Genomic DNA, 21,628 nt, shown 5'->3' with positions numbered 1-21,628 from the left:
ACTTGGTGTTCAAGATTTTGTTTTACCACCAATGTTATTTAACATGCTTTTCACAGAACAAATGCATTCTTACTGAGATTCAATGATGCACAGATGGGCTCTGTTTATTAATTAGATAACTTCTAAAGGCAATTAGTTACCTAAAAATGCACAGTATACTTTTTAGATTGTATTTGTGTTGGTCTATTACCTAAAGTTCCAGCAAAATACATAGAAATTTGTGGTTGAAACTAGTTAAAATGTTGCAAAGGTGCAAGAGGTTAACAGTGTTGCTGGACAAAATTAATTTAATCTATAAAAATTTGATTTGGCGACTTGGGAAAATTCCTATTCATGACAATTTGCAGATTTTATTTGTGATCACCAGAAATGTATTTAGTTTTTTTGCTAATTTTACAGAAATAAAAGATAATTCTATTCAAATGTTTATGAAATTTTCACTCGTCATTGTGGCTAATGCTATTGTGACAGGCGTCCTGCAGGCCATGCATGTATTGGTTACAGATCTTTTTCAATATGGATACAGGCAAAAAACCATTGTCAACATAGCTGATCACTCATATTAAGCCATTGTGTGTCTGGAAAAACAAACAGGTATCAGGATAACTATTATCTAACTGTTTTACATCAGAAGTGAAGCTAAGGACTTGATACAACCTTTCGTTTTTCTATTTCTTCCTCTTCATCGTGGAGTTGGTCAAGACAGTAAAACAAAATTACCCACAATAAGCAATGCTAATAGAAAGACAACTTATTTAAGATAAAAGCCCAGATTTCTAGAAAGATTTTAGTAACTACAGCAGATTACAGTAATTAACATTGTCAGGTAATCTGAACACTGCTGTGAATATGCTTTGTTTTCATTAGTTACTGAACAATGCCCCATTAATTTGTCCTGTATCTTCAAGATTATGGCTGCTGCTGTTTTAGGTGTGCCTCTGTATTTGTTTTGCCCTTTCTGTGTGTAGTTTTGTGGAACGTCGAGCACAACTCCTTTGGCTTGAAACTGGGTAACTGATATCTTCCATACACTGTAGTTATATTTTTCTACTGTATATTTTAAGTCAGCCATATCGGCTCTGTAAAACTACCAAACATTCAACCTTATTAAGGTTTGCTTAGTTTGAACTGCCAGTACATTCCAGTACTCCTGCTGCTTCTGTCGTATGTAGTTGCTTGTTAATATTGAAAGCTATGTGTATCTCAAATTTAACACACTTCCTTTCTGCATTATAATTAAGGTCAGATACTTCAGATCATAAGTAATTTTCTGCCAACACATTTGTTCTGCTATTCTTGTGCAGGCTCGTCTAAGTTTTATGTGTTCAAAGAAAGGAAGGATGACAGTTTTGTAAAAAGTTACACTATACTTTGTATATTGTAGTCTAAAGCTAGCCTGTTATATGTGCTATGAGTTCATTTGATTGTTTGCTGTTGTTTCACATCAACATTACTTCCAAATCCAAACTTCACTGCTTAGCTAAGGAAAAACATTAATGGGGAATAGATCAGTTTTGTTATTAGTTTTTTGTTAAACTTTCAACAACCTCAGTAGAGTGGTTTATGACCTGGCCTTTAACAGGCTCTAATAATATTTTAATCCAAACTCTTGCTTCAGTTTAAATATTATTTAAGTCTCCGTTTCCTAATACCTTATTTTCCAAATCCTAAAAATGGAACTAAACCGCAAATCAACTTGTACTGCAGATAAACTGTATAAATTGAGCCTTATGGGTGCTGTCTTTATGTTACTGTGGATTTTTTTACATTTTCATGTAAATTTGTTAAATTATGCATATTTGTCCTAACAAGGTGCTGCCCTCTGTGGGCTGAACTGTGGTTACTACAGTTGAATTTTTCTATTGGTTCATACGTTACAGCTTGGTACATGTCTAGGTCACAGTCCCATGTTTGCGTATAAAACCATCTCACTCAGATACGCACCCCTGTCAGGAGTTGGAATTACGAGCATTGATCTTAGAGTATAGGCATAAAGCTTTTTACGTTCGATTATGTGCTTTACTTGAGATAATATAAATCTACATGTAAATTTAAATTTTCTCAAAGTTTGTTACAGCTTTAAATGTTAGCCCATGACAGCAATGATGCTAACATCACTTTACACCTCAAAAACAGGACCCATTCTGTTCTTCACTGCCTTGGCAGCGCCAGCTTTGGGCATCGCTGAGTCAGCGCCTTGAGCCTGAGGCTCAAACTGATAAGGCTCATCCCCACACTTGGCCCTGCCCCTTTGTTCTCTTGGCACTGCTAATTTTGGTGGCATTTTAAAATTTGTCTGAGGGCAGGGTTATGCCTTTACACAAGGTTTATGTCCTTTTCAAGCTGCTGTCACACTATTTGTTGTGTATGTTGTATGGCCCATCGAGTATTGCAATGTTACGTGGGCTTAAATGTGATTACATGAATACCATTTTGTTAAGCATCAACTCCTGTCATGTCTTTGAAGCATTGTTCTTGATTATTTTTGTACTGTTTGTATTGGGATAAAAAATAAACAATTCAGTGTTTAAAATAAGACAAAGTACGATCCTGTAACAACAATTTCCTGCTTAAATGGTACTCTTTATTATTTAATGAAAACTGACCACCAAGCTTAATGCTGTATGAGTGCATCAAATGGTCAAATAATTATTTTATTTTTATCAAAAGGAAGGTTAGGCCTATGTTGATGGGTAGGTCTTCATGTGTCCAGAGAAAGCATCTGCATAGTAAAGCAGGAGATTAAGTAATGTCACTCTGGGTATTTTTGCACAGCATTTACATACATTTTGTAGTAGTTCAGCCTACAGTAATTGGGTTCTCAGAATTGTGATGCTCATTTTTTTGAAGTGTTCAAAACAGCGGTTACATAATTACTTGGCTGTACTTCAAACTATGTATCATATAGTGTCCAATGATTAGAAATCAGGGCTATGTGATAAATGTTTAATTGTGAATTAATTGCTGAAAATTACACAGAACAATATGAAATGTGATTAACACACATTTTCTGTACACGTTTCTTATTTTAACATTACACAATGCCTCTCCATGAGCTTTAGAATGTCAGCTAAAGTTGTAGTTTTGGTGTAAGGTAAGGTAAGGTAAGTTTATTTATATAGTGCTTTTCAGCAACGAGACACTCAAAGCGCTGTGAGTATTAGGCGCAGTTAGAGTGCAATCCAATTGGCCAAATAAATTATCTATATGCAGCTTCAATTGCATTCTTCCTATGCCATTGAAAGTCAAGGCCCACGTGCCCTGGAATAACAGGGATATTAGCACTGAGTCACATGTTGATATATGTGGTATAAACCTTAAAATTAAACGTAAAATGTGTACCTCTGTATGTATGAGGTTATGACAGTTTTAAACAGAGGCAACTGTTTAAAACTGGAACTCTGGGAATTGCGTTGCCTTAGTATCTCCTGGCTTCCTAACCAGGTTGTGATGAGTTTGTGGCAGATATTCTTCATAAGTACTAATGCACATAAGAAACAGACAGACAGAAAGAAACCTTTTTCATATTTTGATCTTTAAATAACTCAAATAGGTCCTTACTCATGTCTTGCCAGTTCTCGGTGACCCCATACAACATCCCATACTCACATGTGAGGAAAATGTAGTTCAATACTCAGAATCCTAAATTAGTAAAGGACAATTCCTACAATTTGTGGCTGTTGAATGGAATGGATTCGAAAGAAATGATTCTGTCCTTCGGTAATAAGACTGGAAGCTAAATACATTGGTTTTCCTTTAGCTGGAATATGACCACACAGTACAAAGGAAAACAAAGGTTCTTTAATAATAAAGTGAACCACCAGTGTGAATTTCCCCCCTTTGCTGTTCTGTGTCACTCTCTGGACAGCTTAGTTCCTTTCCCAAGTAAACCGTTCTAAAGAAAAAGTTTCAAAGGCGCTGGTTTTGGGAAGTTGTCCAGTCATCCACGTGTGGACTGAGCTGTACACAAAGGCACGTTTCAGGTATTTCAGTGGCCGTGCTGTGGCGGGATAGCTTTAGCTACATAGATGTGCATGCAGAAAGGCATGCGATGCTGTGTTTTGATGTCTTCTGCTCCAAACCACTTCAATTAGAGCTGCCGGGGCTTAATGGTTGCTTCTGGTTATAACATTAAAGGCCAGTAAGAACTTTCAAAATAAATCGCATTGACCTACTTCCAACACAGCCAGGGGAAACAGCAGACTTGATGCAGGTCCCCAGCGGAATGGGAAGGAGAGACACATGTCTCTTTGCTGGCAAACAGACATAACTGCAGTTCGGCCGGCCCGGCAGAACGAGCTAACCCCCCCCCCCCCCCCCCCCCCCCCTTAAATGCCCCTGGTAGGGTCTCCCATGGCAAACGGGCTCTAGGTGACAGGTCAGACAAAGAGCGGTTCAAGACACCCTCATGAGGACTAAACAAACAAGGCACGTGACTTGGGTCCCACCCTTTAGCCAGGCCTGGGGTCAGGACCCACCAGAGAGCGCCTGGAGGCTGGGTTGCTCATAGTGGGGCTCGGCCGGGCCAACCCCAAAGCAGGGACACAAAGTCATCCCCCGGTAGGCACAACACCTGCAGGGGGAACCATGAGAGACCGGGGAGAGGACTGGGTAGTAGACGAAGGTGGACACCTTGGCGGCCCGATCCCCGGGTGCTTAGGCCTGCTCTAGGGACGTGGAATGTCACCTCACTGGGGGGGGAGGAGCTTGTGCGGGAGGTCAAGAGATGTCGACTAGAAATAGTCAGGCTCACCTCCACGCACAGCGTGGGCTCTGGAACCAATCTCCTCGAGAGGGGCTGGACTCTCTTCCACTCTGGAGTGGCCCACGGGGAGAGGCGGCGGGCTGGGGTGGATTTGCATGTTGACCCCGAGCTCAGCCGTCTCGTGTTGGGGTTTACTCCATTATTCTGCTGAGGGACTTCAACGCCCACGTGGGAAATGACAGTGACACCTGGAGAGGCGTGATCGGGAGGAATGGCCTCCCTGATCTGAATCCGAGTGGTGTTTCGTTATTGGACTTCTCTGCTAGTCACGGATTGTCCATAATGAACACCATGTTCAAGCATAAGGGTGTCCATAAGTGCACCAGGACACCCTAGGCAGGAGGTCGATGATCGACTTTTTTGTCGTATCATCAGACCTTCAGATCATCAGGCTGAGCTATCCACAGATCACCACCTGGTGGTGAGTTGGATCCACTGGAAGAGGAGAAAGCCAGACAGACTTGGCAGGCCCAAGCGCATAGTGAGGGTCTGCTGGGAATGTCTAGCAGAGGCCTCGGCCACGGATGTATTCAACTCCCACCTCCGGGAGAGCTTTGACCAGATTCCGGGGGATGTTGGACACCGGCAGTAAGGGTGTCAAGCTGAAGAAGGAGTCCTATTGGCTGTGGTTGGCTTGTGGGACTCCTGAGGCCGCTGACGGGTACCGTGAGGCCAAACGTGCCGCGGCCAGGGCTGTGGCAGAGTCAAAAACCCAGGCCTGGGAGGAGTTTGGTGAGGCCATGGAGAAGGACTACCAGTTGGCCTCGAAGTGAATCTGGCAAACCGTTCAGCCTCAGGAGGGGGAAGCAATGCTTCGCCAACACTGTTTACAGTGGGTGTGGGAGGCTGCTGACCTCAACTGGGGACATTATCAGGCGGTGGAAGGAGTACTTCGAGGATCTCCTCAATCCTGCCATCACGCATTCCGTGGTGGAAACAGAGGCTGGGGACTCGGGGTTGGACTCTTTCATCACCCAGGCTGAAGTCACTGAGGTGGTCAATAAACTCCGTGGTGGCAGGCCTTCGGGGGTGGATGAGATCCGCTCTGAGTTCCTCAAGTCTCTGGATGTTGTAGGGACGTCATGGTTGACACGCAAACTTCTTTGGTGTGTAATACATTTACTATTAATCTTCATTCTTTGTGCAGTTATTTTTCACAACACTAACATGCCAACTTTCCCGGGCAAGAACCGAGCCTGCTCCACATTGACTGTAGCCCCTGCTGTGGAGAAAATTCGCTCTGGAGGAGTTGAAGGAGTGGTAGAGGCTTGAATGCACAGATATTTTTTGGCCAAGCTGACCAGCATAGGCATCTAATCCCTCTTCTGCCACCACCACAAAAGGGGATGCACTGAGCTGAGGACTGCTGGGAAGCTCCAGTATATCTGCAGCTCGTTCTTGGACTTTTTAGCCAACAAAGGTGCACTGATTCAAGAGCTTTCATCAACAATGCTTGCTTTGTTGACTGTACCAGCGGCTACTGACATCATTATGCTCTTTTCGTGCATTGCTGTGTTCGAATTCGCTACCCATCTCTAGCAGGGATGTAAATAACCTATTGAGTTTGAGTTTGTTGGGAGCAGTGATAGTTATAAAGTCTTACAGCTGGTGGGAGGAAGGACTAGCGATAACACTCCTTTGTGCACCTTGGATGCAGCAGTCTGTCACTGAAAGAGTTCTGAAACAGCTTCATGCATGGGGTGCACTCTTTCTTTCTCATTTCGATAGGGAGAAAAGTCACCATTTTCTATTTTTCTATTTACCCTTCACTCTATTTTTATATCCCCCTGCTACAACAAGGCTACGCTTCACAAAAAAGAAAACTGTGCAGTCCACCTTTCAGTCTTTGAATGAACAGTCACTGCATTTTAACATTTGTCTCATAGCACAAAATGTTAAAACCTTAAAACTGATAAAATGATTGACTGTATGACCAGTAATTATTTACATTACAACATCCATTTTATCAACATGGATACTCTGTTAAGAATGAAATACTATCACTCTTAATAGTATTTCTGCAAACTTTCAGTACTGCCTTTGTTGTTACTGCAGGCCACAATGCTTATTGCTTCAAAAGAAGTAGAATAGTTAATGCAAAATTTAGGGGAGCCTTTCTAACAAGTACTGAATGACACACTGTAAAGGTTTGGTTACACACTTTCCTCAGGAGCAGGTAATCATCTTTAAAACTGAAGTGGGAAGGCAACCATGTCCTCACTGGATCCAAATTAGTATGAGAGAGATTTAGGCATGTCTAGTTCTTTGAGACTGCAGTGGGGGTATGCAGCTGTACTTGAACACAGAATGTTTGACTGGGGGCTTTACTTAATATAATTTACTTTTGTTTCCACAAAGCTTGTAAAGTGAATAAAAAAGAAATTTTAAGCTTCAAAAGTATACATCCAAAGACAGAATCTCTGCATAGAGCTTGGGATCTCTAACAAACTTATAAATCAGGACTAAGGAGTGTCAATAGCCTATTTTACAAAACAATTTTGTTTTATGGCTACAAAACAAGCAATTGGTTGGCAGGCAACTGACATCTAGCAAATTGGCACTACCATGGCTGAAGTCCAGTGACTTGTTTTGGTGCACTCTATAGATACAGCGAGGTGCAGCAAAATAAAACAGGAACTGGCTGCAAAATAACGAAGCAGGAGCCAGGCAGAGCAGGTGGAGACAGCAGATGAGGGGTGAGTCACGACTTGTGTGAGCTGGACAGACTTGGTTTTGACTTTACGGACGAAGGTGACTGCATGCTCTATCCCACTCCTTCTCCAATTTATAAATAGAGAGATTTATAAAGATTAATAGCTAATAACAGTTTTAATTTATTTATAAAAATTTTTATGAAATGGCTCTCCATAGAGGGCTGCACAGTGGCGCAGTTTGTAGCACTGTTCCCTTGCAGCAAGAAGGTCCTGGGTTCAACTTCCGGTCAGGGGTCTTTCTGCATGGAGTTTGTATGTTCTTCCCGTGCATGCTTGGGTTCTCACCGGGCACTCCGGCTTCCTCCCACAGTCCAAAGACATGCCTGTTAGGTCAATTGGTCTCTCCAAATAGCACCTTAGGTGTGTGAATGAGTATGTGCATGGTTGTTTGTGTGTTGCCCTGTGATGTACTGGCGACCTGTCCAGGGTGTAGCCCGCCTCCCGCCCATCTGCTGGAGATAGGCACCAGCTCCCCCGCGACCCACTATGTAATAAGCGGTATAGAACATCACTGTCTGACTGGCTTTCCATAGAGCTTAGGCGATGGAAACACCAATTAGTGTAAAGTACATTCTAGCACCAGTTAAGCACAAGAACTGATTTATTATAGAAATCTTACGTTGCATATTTGTGATTTGAATCCCACTACTATAAATATACTGTATAATAAAGAAACTGAGCCACAATGATGTATATGCTGTTGTAAATAATGTTCATAACATGTACTGTGACTGGTTTATACCTCATTTAACAAATATGATTTCTTATGTTGCCTTAGTAAGACAAACAATGATTAAATAGTCCCCAAGGTGTCATTTTTTTTGTGTGTGTTGGGAATAACAAATGCATACCCTGGCTTATCCTGTTATCTCCAAACAGCATTGCAAGAAAATGTGGGTGCTTATTCCATTGAGTTGCTATGATGTATAACTTTTTAATGTGATCAGGAAAACTTGATAAGTCTGTGGTGGTCTTTCAACAGTTTCTCAGATTATTACTTTGAGGTTTTAATTTTTTTTTGACTTTATCAATTGTTTGAGTATTTACAAGAATAAGGCTTGTAATGGGAAACATATAAATAGGGTTACTTATATTTTTCGTTCTGCATGCAGTTTGATGGTATGATGGTTTACTGCTGCATACAACACCTAAGACTGAGAGGTAGAATTGAAAAGAAAAGAGGGAACTCTGAAGATCTGGGTGACGTTCTGAGTAAACTGGGTAAACATTGACCCTTGACCTATAGAAGACAATGATTTAATGGGGGAAAGTAAAAGGGGAGGTGGATGTTGTGAGGATTTAAAACGTAGATGTGCTGGAATGAGCCTCTTATATACTGTCACATGGTGTATTACTGGGAGTGCTTTATCTGTGGTCATTCTCCCAAAATGTAAATTATTTGAAAATGTCCCTTTTGTTAATTAAATAAGGCATCCTAAACAAATTTTGCTGTTCTGCTCCTCGTGGTGACTTATTACAGAAGCCCAGAGGGGCTCATAAGTGAATGAAATTTGGCAAGATGTTACCAGCCAAAGAAGAGAAAGTAGGCCTTCAAAAAACACTGTGAAAACCCTGGTTTCTGCCACAGAACAGAGCTTTTTTCAAACTGTTTAGACTTTGATGATTTAATTCCACATAGACATTGATAAATTGGTGTTGATATTGCTAAATAAGCCTGCACTTTCCCTCCTTACGGGTATTGTTTGAGATATGGTGGATTGTTGCAAGTTTTATTTGGTACCTTGTGATTCCCAGCCTTATTTCAGACATAAACTTGCCTAGGGAAAATCATGTAGAGCAAAACAAGAGTTTTGACATTTGAGGAATTTTTAATTTGAAAAATTATGTAACAGATTTATTTTTTTATTATTAATATCTTAATTATTATAGTTGCTTAGAACAAAGCTGTTGGTAGAGATTAACTTGTGGTTAATTATATTAGAGGCATACTCTCTAAATCCAGTGACTTTATATTAAGCCAGAATCATGTTTTCATTGGAAAATAGTTATTTGCACATGGTTTGGGTTTCTGGCACATAGATATTCAGTCTATCAATAAACCCACCCATGTGATTGATTTACATCTCTGTGTTAGTAGGTTATTACATCCTACGGCAGTTTATTCAGATGTTTTGGACAGGATGTCATGCAGTTACCGGATTACCAATCAGAGAAATCAATACAATTTGGGCTGCATCTATTGTGTGTGTTAAGTAGGTCTGGAGAATATATATAATTTGTATAGTCATTGCACTATACCTGTTTACAAAGGACTCTAATAAATTGCTAGCTGGTATAATTATAAGTGCCATGCAGTTACTCTCCAAATAGTAATGTATTTGGACAGTGATTGATCCTTGCTGCTTTAGATGCCCGCAACTGTTTTCTATAGCAGGGACTCAGATGAGAAAACACATGCAGAATATACCAAATGTTAGAACAGAAAAAAAAGAGGAGTGAGGACAGTTTTGCTTATTGCATGTTTTTTGCAGTGTCCTGCAGAGCATGGATTAGAGTGTGGTCAGATCATGGCCTGATCATTTTTCGTTGTTTTGAGAGAGGAGGTTGTGTGCAAATGCCATAGTAGCCATGCTGCCACGAGCCTTGTAATAACTGACTGGCTTCAAATTTTTACTATCCAAGTGGACGACCCAGCATAATGGATATGGGGCCACTGCAGCCACCATTCTCCATCAGTCAGGACACCCATGTGCAGCCACCATGTAAAACTCCGACAATGTTGCTATGCAAGTCTTCTGCCAAACACTGAAAAAATGGCCACACTATCACATTATCGGTAGCTAACTGCATGCCGGAAAACCTCACTAAAACAAAACAAAGAGCATCCACACACTGAATAATTGTTGACATCATGCAACATTTCTATTGTGTGTGAAGGGGTTGAATTAATTTTTCTTTTTAAAATCTAAGGTATTGTTTGTATAGGAACTTATTGGACATTATATACATCCAGGCAGTGATAAATGACCTAAATGGTAAATATTGAAAGTAAATTCAGAAGCTTACATTTATCAGTTATTCAGACCTGGCCAAAGGTTGAATGAAATTTCAGCAAACCAGGGAGATACTGTGGAGGTGTGAGCTTGTGTGAGTGGAAATAGGATAAAGGAAAATAAATCATTTTGCTGAATAGTAGTGCAGAATGTGGATACAAGGTTGCTCTTTGGTATGTAAAAATATTTTTTTTCGTAAGGTTAGAGCCTCATACCAACTTTAAACGAGTACCTGAAGCACAACGTTGTACTCGCAGGACGTTGAGATGTGGTGAATTAAATGGGATGATAGATAGATTTGAATTGAGCTGCATGTAATTGAATAAGACGTTTTTTTTAACTGGTATAGTTAACTAATATAATTAAAATTAAGTTCACTTGAACTATGGAAAAGTGGAAGTTTAATTTAACTCTATACATTTTATTTGAAAAAAATCTGTTTTGCTTTTAGATTTTTCCCTGCTGTGTTAATTACCTTCTTGAAATATTTGAACAGCTTGCTCTGTATGTTATCAAGTTTTGCTAAGGCTTATTCATGACCAATTTTCTTCAACTCAGACATGCCCATGCAGGGAAAATGCAGAACATCAGCCACTTAAGGACCTAACTGAGGACCAAAGTTGTAGAGCACCTTGAGATGACTCTAAAAAACTTAACTAATGTTACTCATTCAATGTTCCACTAATTGTGAATACTTTTGTTTATTACAATCATTTAACCTGGTGGTTCCAAAACATTATTTCACTCTTCTCTCATTGTGTCTTACCTCTGTCCAGAGATCAGAATAAATATTCACCTTAAACTCATATTTAAGTCTATATTTAAACTTTAAAAACTGTCTTAAAACATCAGAATATTTTTAAGTATGGCATGGAAATACGTACGAAGCCTTTACTATTGTTTTTAACTATTTGGAAACACAATTTCTTTATTCAAAATGCTTGGTGGTTTTATTTACAGAATGTATCTATATGGAGAGAAAAAGGTTTTAATCCAAAAATTATCCATAGTTCATAAAAAAAAATATATTTTTTTACAGTTTTTATTTTACTCCCAACTCAATAAACACATGATCAATTTCAAAATGTAGCTTTGCGTCACAACATTGTTTGATGATATTAGATTTAGACTCAGTAATTCGATAGTCATTAAGTGTCTTTAATTAATTAGCATACATCAATGAAAATACTCCCCTTTAGGTGAGATTGGGCCCCCACCTTGGGAATACTTGAATTTAGACTGTGGTGGAAGACAAAATACGGCATATATTGGGATTTAAGTATGGTTTTAGAATGGAAATATTTTGGATATTTCTAAAAAAGGTTTATCATTCAATGGCAAATTTTATTAAAATGTAAGTTTGTCAATGAAATATTTACATTACTAGTAACAGCGTATTTTGTAACTGCGCCCTCGCTAAACAGAGCTCTCCCCTTTCAGAGATGATTTATTACACCCTGTCATCCTTTTTAATGATTTCAGAATTAATAGCGATTTGCCAGTTTGTCTGGTTGTTTTCTGAAAACAAACGGTCTTTATGTTTTTAGCACAAAAGTACATTTGGCAGTGTATGTTACAGGCAATGAAAGATAGCCAGAAGCAGAAAACATTAAGAGTTCATTAAGGCTCTTGCTGATGAAAATAGAATAGAAGCCTTTATCAGCCTTCTGTTCAGCAGAAACACACATCAGGCCCAACTGATTATTGGTAAATCATCCCAGGAACCTCTTCAAGGCATTATCCGCGATATTATTCAGGACACATAAAGAGTAGTCGTTCACACAGACACAAACACAACCTCAGTGTTCTTCCCACTCATGTGTACATTGGCTGCTAGAGCTGTCTTTGTATCCCATCACCATAACAACTGTCTGAAAGCACATGTGAGAAAAAAAGAAAGAGCCAAAGTGAATTTCTCTCACTCAGTTTGACTTGGAGACGGCGAGTGTAGCGGTTGCTGGATCCTTACAGCATGTCAGTGTATTGTGTGTGAACAAGTAGCAGGCTTGTACAGGCAAGGACGCTGTAGACGACTCGGTGCGAATGAAAAGGGTTGTGTATGAAATTCGGAAAGTGTGGGAAAGGGTAACATTTTAGAAACTGGATCAGGTTGATGATGCCGCACATGGTGAGTGTCAGAAGGATACTTCATTCTGTTTTCTGCTTTGCTTGCGTATGAAAATTTTTGGAATAGTGCGTTTAAATTTAATACATTACATGTCTTTAGTAAGTTGTGACAAATGTATTTTGTGTTTGTGTCAATATTACGTAATGACAAAAGCAGGGAAACCTTCAGAGAATGCAAAAGTAACAAAGTTTTCTGTTTCTTAGTTGGAAAACTGCTGATTTGGTCTAATTGCATCTCCAAGAAACTCATTATGATTAAAAGCTCTAGTTCCTATTTTCGTTTAAGATTTTATTTAATTTTCTAATTTATTTTCATGTATTTCACAATTTTATCATGTGCTTTTTTCAGCCATCTTTCAGAAAGTACCATTGCTCATGCACTCCCTGCAGCATCAGGTCACAAATATAGTCTACAGGTTTACTGAAGCCATTCAGTAAAGTCAATGTATATTTCCAACAGGAAAGAAACATATGTTTGTATGTTTTGTGGATAGGATTTGCATGTGAGTCTGTGCGGATTTTTACTACCCAGTGACATATAAGTGATGTCCTCACTTATAATTCTTTACAAGATTATTAGAATTACAGTATCAAAATGTAAAATTAGCCACATAATCTTATTTTCTGAACCACAATCCCCAAGCAGGAAAAAAATGAGATTCAGTGATGCTGTCCAGCTTTTACACCCCTCTATTTTTTGCTCACTCCTATTATAGCTTACATATCTTCTGGTCCATTTGCTTGGCATGGCAGAACAGAAATAAAACCTTCAAACATTGAAGGAAAGAGCAGCGGCTGTAGCTTTCATCTCTTGACTGCATTATTTAACATCCCTATCCACATGAGTCTGACTTGGCCCAATCACAGTTATTTCTGCCCCATCTTTCCTTTAACCTTACTTCTTTGTTTTTCTCCATTAGGCAAACTTGAAGAAGTTTATGGAGTATGTGCAGGAGAGGAACAGTGAAAAGGTCTCACGATTTTTGGAAAAAGGCCTGGACCCTAACTTCCATGATCCAGACTCAGGAGGTAAGGAAAAGAACATCACCCAATAGCTATAGACAGTTACTGTGCTGTACTTTATCCACCTTAATTTATCTTTTTTCTACCTCTTCCTGTCTGTCTGCACTACAACTGACCATGTAAGGATTTTCTGAAATAAGCCTCATGCTTGCTGGGGAAAGCTGGATTATTCTTCCTCCTAATCGTCTTATGTATATCCAAATGTTTGTCCCACCACAAAGGATGTAGTTTTCCGGCTGCGTGAACTGTAGTCCTGTAGATGAGCAGCAAAATGAGGGCAACATATGAATAGCTTAGCTTAACACCAACAGGAAGATGTCATTTAGGTAGACAAGAGAGTGACAATTTTCACAGCCAGGCAGTTATACAAATGCAGTCACAGTAAATATAAACAGTTTTAATTATAATGTGTTAAATGCTGACAGCTACAAATAATTTTTCAACAAGAATGAACAGCTGGAAAAATGTTAATTTCGAATACAGTTTGCTTACTCAGCCTTGGATCTCACAGAATGCCCATTATCGCTGGCAGCACAGTTGGAGGGATGTGCAGAGCTCATCAAAGTGCTTAAAAATGGAGGGGCACATCTGGACTTCCGAACAAAGGATGGCATTACTGCCTTGCACAAGGCTGTGCGCAGCAAGAACCACACAGCACTTATAGTAAGTACATTACACAAAGGAACATACACGCATTGACTCTGTTTTAGGTCTTTGGTCAGATTGGTTGCCTCCATTCTCTTCCTTTTTGGGAAGCTTTTCGCGAAGGAGGGGATTGATAACCTGTTAGTGCAGGTGCTTGAGCAATAAACACATAGGAAGTGTTGAGGTAAAATAATGCTATCACTGAAATTCTTGCAGCCTCAACCTCTCCCAGTCCGGATGTCGTGAGAAAGAACAGATGAAGAGCAGGAAATTAAGATTAACGCAAGTTTAATTTGGAAGATAATAAGTCCAATGATTTCTAATGCAAAATGAATATACAAAATAACACAAGGAAAGACAATTACATGAAGAAGAGATAATTTACATAAGGAGAGAGAAGTTATATAAGGGTCCTTACAGAGAGAGATGGATTTTCAGCAAAGCATGGCTGTCTTTACCCAGATGTCTCTGTCATTACAAGTTTTCAGTACATCTTTATACTGTGGACTTCAAAGCTTACTGACTGTGCCTTCCCTTTTTCCATCAGGTGTTGTAAATCAGCCAAGCTTCCTTGTGGCATCTATACCATGGCCAAAAATTGACATTTATTGCTTTATTGTCCCTACAGTCCGCTTTTACGGCTTGCAGCTGCTGAGAACCTAACCCCTGTTTCACCCTTGTGCCACCCTGACCCCAGCTGTGATCTCTCCCCAAGGCTCACTCATGTTAAATCTCAGTTTAATGTTCTCACATGCAAACTAAACTAATAACATGAAATTACATGATTTTAATTTGCAACAGAAGCTTGAGCAATTACTCAATAAGTGAGGCTTAGCATGCGTTCTTTGAGAGGACTGGCCTAACAATCTATTGGCCTTCTATGTGTGAAGGGGTTTTATGAGTCATCCAATTGTTTTCTTGTTTCAGAATTGGTTGAACTAGCATGTTTTGCATTCAGTCATTACCCAAACATTTAATATCACTGGGTCATGCAATATGCATGAAGTGTTGGGGCTGTTCTTTAAAAACCACAGTGCCCTAAAAAAGTATTCATACCTTTAAACATTGTGGCATGTTACAGCGACAATACTTCATGTAGTATTTAGAATTATCTGTAATATACCCTCACAAGGTAGGGTAGCGTTAAATAGAAGGAAAATGATACATGGTTTAATATTTTAGTTACAAAAAAACTGAAAAGTGTGGTCTGCATGTGTATTTGCTTCCCTGACTTTGTAGAACCACCTGTTGCTGCAGGAGTAATCTTTTGGGGTATATTTCTATTAGCTCTGCACATCTAGTGACTAAAATAGTTGCCCATTCTTCATGTTCAGTCCAACTGGATGTGAAGCACATCTGTAAAGTCCTGTATTAAGGTCTGGACTTTGACTGGGCCATTCTCATGCATGAATGTGCTTTGATCTAAACTATTCCCTTGTACCCCTGGCTATATGTTTTGGGTCACTGTGCTACTTTAAAGTGAACCTCTATTCGAGTCTCATATCTTTGGCGACCTCAAACACATGTGGTCTGTTCTAAGTTTGATCCATTTTCCCATCAAGCAGTTTCCCTATCCACGCTAAAGAAAAGTATCCCCACAGCATGATGCTGCCACCACAATGTGCAGTGTTATTTTTCCTCCACACATTGTGTTTGGCATATAGACCAAAACTTTAATTTTGGTCTCAGCTGCCCCTGTAAAGATTGTTTCAAACTTTAAACTGGACTTTTTATGATTTTGTTTCAAAAACGGTCTTCTCATTCTTCCATACAGGCCAGATTTGTAGAGTGCACAACCAATTGCAGTGTCTGTGTCAACAGAGTCTCCTTTCTGAGCTGTGAATCTCTGCTGCTCCTCCAGAGTCACAATGAGCCTTTATGGGTTAAATAATGTTCTTTAATATGTTCAAAGCTTGTGATACCATTTCATAACCTAACCCTGTTTCATACTTTTCCACAATGTTCTCCCTGACCTGTCTGCAGTGTTCCTGACTCTTCTTGATTCTGTTTGTACCGTATTGCATTCAGGGCTATAAGATTAAAAGGAGTTGAATAAATATGCATGCCACACTTTAAAAATTTTCATTCATAAAAAATGAAAAGTGTAGCTTTTTTACTTCCACTTCAAAGTTAGTTGTTACTCTGTGATGGTCTATCCCCATAACATACATATAAGGTTGTGGTTGTAATGTGACAAAATCTGAAAAGGTTTAATAGGTTGCAATATTTGTACAAATTACATAAAAGTATATTTTTGTGATTATTTCTTCAGGGCCAATAGCACAAGCATGCTAACATATACAGGTCCTTCTCAAAATATTAGCATATTGTGATAAAGTTCATTATTTTCCATAATGTCATGATGAAAATGTAACATTCATATATTTTAGATTAATTGCACACTAACTGAAATATTTCAGGTCTTTTATTGTCTTAATACGGATGATTGTGGCATACAGCTCATGAAAACCCAAAATTCCTATCTCACAAAATTAGCATATCATTAAAAGGGTCTCTAAACGAGCTATGAACCGAGTTAACTCTAAACACCTGCAAAAGATTCCTGAGGCCTTTAAAACTCCCAGCATGGTTCATCACTCAAAACCCCAATCATGGGTAAGACTGCCGACCTGACTGCTGTCCAGAAGGCCACTATTGACACCCTCAAGCAAGAGGGTAAGACACAGAAAGAAATTTCTGAACGAATAGGCTGTTCCCAGAGTGCTGTATCAAGGCACCTCAGTGGGAAGTCTGTGGGAAGGAAAAAGTGTGGCAGAAAACGCTGCACAACGAGAAGAGGTGACCGGACCCTGAGGAAGATTTTGGAGAAGGGCCGATTCCAGACCTTGGGGGACCTGCGGAAGCAGTGGACTGAGTCTGGAGTAGAAACATCCAGAGCCACCGTGCACAGGCGTGTGCAGGAAATGGGCTACAGGTGCCGCATTCCCCAGGTCAAGCCACTTTTGAACCAGAAACAGCGGCAGAAGCACCTGACCTGGGCTACAGAGAAGCAGCACTGGACTGTTGCTCAGTGGTCCAAAGTACTTTTTTCGGATGAAAGCAAATTCTGCATGTCATTCGGAAATCAAGGTGCCAGAGTCTGGAGGAAGACTGGGGAGAAGGAAATGCCAAAATGCCAGAAGTCCAGTGTCAAGTACCCACAGTCAGTGATGGTCTGGGGTGCCGTGTCAGCTGCTGGTGTTGGTCCACTGTGTTTTATCAAGGGCAGGGTCAATGCAGCTAGCTATCAGGAGATTTTGGAGCACTTCATGCTTCCATCTGCTGAAAAGCTTTATGGAGATGAAGATTTCATTTTTCAGCACGACCTGGCACCTGCTCACAGTGCCAAAACCACTGGTAAATGGTTTACTGACCATGGTATCACTGTGCTCAATTGGCCTGCCAACTCTCCTGACCTGAACCCCATAGAGAATCTGTGGGATATTGTGAAGAGAACGTTGAGAGACTCAAGACCCAACACTCTGGATGAGCTAAAGGCCGCTATCAAAGCATCCTGGGCCTCCATAAGATCTCAGCAGTGCCACGGGCTGATTGCCTCCATGCCACGCCGCATTGAAGCAGTCATTTCTGCAAAAGGATTCCCGACCAAGTATTGAGTGCATAACTGTACATTATTATTTGAAGGTTGACGTTTTTTGTATTAAAAACACTTTTCTTTTATTGGTCGGATGAAATATGCTAATTATGTGAGATAGGAATTTTGGGTTTTCATGAGCTGTATGCCACAATCATCCGTATTAAGACAATAAAAGACCTGAAATATTTCAGTTAGTGTGCAATGAATCTAAAATATATGAATGTTAAATTTTCTTCATGACATTATGGAAAATAATGAACTTTATCACAATATGCTAATATGTTGAGAAGGACCTGTACATGCATATTTGTAGGATGAAGTAATTTATTCCAACCTTCCTATGATTACCACCACTGTCATACTGCTTTTCTTTGACGTTTAAATTGCATGAAAGTAAATTATCTTTTAACTCATAACACAACACTTTAAAACTAAAACTTTGCCTGCAGACACTGTTGGACTTGGGTGCTTCACCTGACTATAAAGACAGCAGGGGTCTTACTCCTCTCTACCACAGTTCAATGGTTGGAGGTGACCCCTACTGCTGTGAGCTGCTGCTGCATGACCACTCACAGGTCGGCTGTGAGGATGAAAATGGCTGGCAGGAGATACACCAGGTAATTCAATGTAAAATACACAAACTGCTAATAGCTTTGAGGGATGGTTCGCAGAAAATAAATGATTTGGATGTTAAATTTAAAGTAATTTTGCAAGTTTCTGCTCTTTCTTTGATATGTGTATGTAAAGCTTTTATTTGGATGAGTGCCCTGTAAGTAAAAACAGTCTCATTTGAAACTAGTAAAAATTGGCATTCCTGGGCTTTAATTAAACACCAAGAAAAATGGGCCGCTTTTCGCAAACAGCTTATTGGTAAACTGTAAATTTCTGTTTGAACCTGTAAAAAGAGTAAGAAAGTAAAGACAATTTAAAGGGCAACAATGCTGTAATTTGTTAATTGTTGATGCAACATTTTTCGTTTTGCTTTTATATAAAAGATGAATATTCCCATCACACACTGGTTAGATAATGACATTAACAACAAATACATTTTAGGTAATAAATCTTTCTCCTTAATGGCATATCTGAAAATATGAAAAAAAAAAACTCAAGATATAAGAGTAAACTTATATCCTAAGAACTGCATCCTAAATTGACGGTCCAATATAACATCTGGTAGACACAAACCTAAAAACAGGCTACAAAGATTTCTCGTGTCTCTTTGCAAAGTATTTATAACTTTTTTTAAATATATTTTTACTATTTACAAAGAGGTCATCAGCATTTTTTGTAAATATTTGTGGATAAATGCTAGTGTGAGGTATAAGAAGGTACATTTTCTGTTAACTTTTACATAATTTACCACATCCCGATTACACTGATAAACTCACCCTGCCGTATTGTTTTGAGCCAGAGGTGAGTGGGCATAATTGTACCCAGAGAGAATCATAACTTGATGATTATAACTTTGAAACTATAAGGTCATGATAGTTCCATAAAGTAGGCAGCTGGGCCTAGATGAATAATCTCCTATTTAAGTGGCACTTATGGAAATGTGTGACCTGATTAGCGCTGAACAATAGAAATACACCTTCTCTGTAGAAAGCCTGTATTTTCTATTGCAACTTCCTTTGACAATTTTGCAAATCTTACAGATATGGTCACAGTAAAAAGAAAGTACACCCTACATTCTTTGTGTTAATCGTGTAAATGATTTGGCTTTTGCAGGGCTGTAAAAAAAATATGTAAAAATGTTAACATTTGTGTAACACAGGCTAGGCATCTACAGAGAGAAGAAGGAGGGGTATGTTCCCATAATTGAAGACCTCAAATGGTGATAGGTCTGTTTAAATTCCTAGTCATCCATTGAAGGCTGGAGTTTATTGGTTGGCCTCACCTTCAGCACTTTCAGACTGAGAATGAGAAACAAACTCATGGCTCTGCAAGGCACGTGCCACCCATGATGGAAATAGGGTCTCTTATATAAAGAACTCTGCATGATACCAACATTTACCTTTCTTGGCCCATTAGTTTCATATTCTACACTAAAACTGTGTCTTTTGTTATTCATTGAAAAGAAGGTAATCTCATATGATTGCAAAAGCTTCTCTGCCAGAATTTAAACTCTTGCAAATTTCCTAAACAGCTGAGCAAGAGTTTGACCCGAAGGTTCACCTTGACCGTAATTAACTGGGCTGCAGCAACTGCAAAATGATGGGAGTAAAATCCCATAAATTAGGGCACATGCGGGTGGTTAAATGCAGCAATGTTGGCTTTCTTACATGGTGCTCAAGAGTCAATGACAAGGTGGCACAGGGATATTCTCTTCATAAAGAAGCAATTATAGCACCTATGTGCAGAACAGAGACCCAGCAAAAACTTGGCAAGACTCCGCAATTGTCCTGTCATTTATTAGCTGGCCACCGGTCTCATGTCACATTTGCTTAAAACACATTAGTTCTTGTTGAACAATTCATGCAACATGACTATAACCATTGTGCTCAAGGGTGTTTTACCTTGTGTGTTTAAAAACTACCAGACGTAAAGAGAAAGTCAAAGTTTCCAGAGTTTGTTATTAAGATAATCCTTCTGCTGTGACTAGGGATGAATTCAAGTTATTTAGTTGGAGCCCAAGGTCAGTGTGTCTTGGAAAACAAAGTTTCTATATATTTCCCCATACAGTGCCTTAAGGTTTGACCTCCTCTGTAAATATAACTGTGCCTTTAAAGTATTTTTGTTTGTCTCTTTACATTATAATTCACTAGTCACAGAACCAAACACATATTTAAAGGTTTTCAAGCTGTAATTGGTCCCGAACTGGCGTAGAATTCATCACATCATTCACTTCAATAAATTAAGAGTGTCATGAAAAATGTTTTTGTTGCAGTAATTACATTTCAAAATGTTGTACAGTACAGACCAAACGTTTGGACACACCTTCTCATTCAAAGAGTTTTCTTTATTTTCATGACTATGAATATTGTAGCTTCACACTGAAGGCATCAAAACTATGAATTAACACATGTGGAATTATATACTGAACAAAAAAGTGTGAAACAACTGAAAATATGTCTTATATTCTAGGTTCTTCAAAGTAGCCACCTTTTGCTTTGATTACTGCTCTACACACTCTTGGCATTCTGTTGATGAGCTTCAAGAGGTAGTCACCTGAAATGGTTTTCCAACAGCCGCACCCCATCACTCTCCTTCTTGGTCAAATAGCCCTTACACAGCCTGGAGGTGTGTTTGGGGTCATTGTCCTGTTGAAAAATAAATGATGGTCCAACTAAACGCAATCCGGATGGAATAGCATGCCGCTGCAAGATGCTGTGGTAGCCATGCTGGTTCAGTATGCCTTCAATTTTGAATAAATCCCTAACAGTGTCACCAGCAAAGCAACCCCACACCATCACACCTCCTCCTCCATGCTTCACGGTGGGAACCAGGCATGTAGAGTCCATCCGTCCACCTCTTCTGTGCCGCACAAAGACACGGTGGTTTATTTCAAGCTTTTATTTTTTAAACTTTAGATAATTATGGATTACATCTAATGATAACCCAAAATTCTTCTCCGTTTCTCAGAAATGTTGAAAATATTAAAATTATTTTTATTATAGAAACATTATGTTATGACCTACAGAATCATATGGAAGACTCCTGACAAGACATACACTATATTGCCAAAAGTACTGGGTCACACCACCAAATCCATGAATTCAGTTACAGTCACTTCCTGCAGGTGTAT

The 21,628-nt window shown here is 39.4% G+C and overlaps 1 protein-coding gene across 1 annotated transcript in view; it reads left to right on the top strand.

Moving 5' to 3' along the window:
- The window catches only part of shank3a (SH3 and multiple ankyrin repeat domains 3a), a 229,784-nt gene that overhangs the window by 74,534 nt on the left and 133,622 nt on the right, over positions 1 to 21,628 (top strand). Inside the window, exons 4-6 of the mRNA XM_047351838.1 lie at positions 13,541 to 13,649; positions 14,155 to 14,306; positions 18,336 to 18,503. Of these exons, the coding sequence (XP_047207794.1) occupies positions 13,541 to 13,649; positions 14,155 to 14,306; positions 18,336 to 18,503 (429 nt within the window). The remainder of the gene's footprint in view (positions 1 to 13,540; positions 13,650 to 14,154; positions 14,307 to 18,335; positions 18,504 to 21,628) is intronic.

Source organism: Girardinichthys multiradiatus, chromosome 2 (assembly GCF_021462225.1).
Source record: "Girardinichthys multiradiatus isolate DD_20200921_A chromosome 2, DD_fGirMul_XY1, whole genome shotgun sequence".
In the NCBI taxonomy this organism is placed as follows: domain Eukaryota; kingdom Metazoa; phylum Chordata; class Actinopteri; order Cyprinodontiformes; family Goodeidae; genus Girardinichthys; species Girardinichthys multiradiatus.
This window is presented reverse-complemented; position numbering and strand designations above follow the sequence as displayed.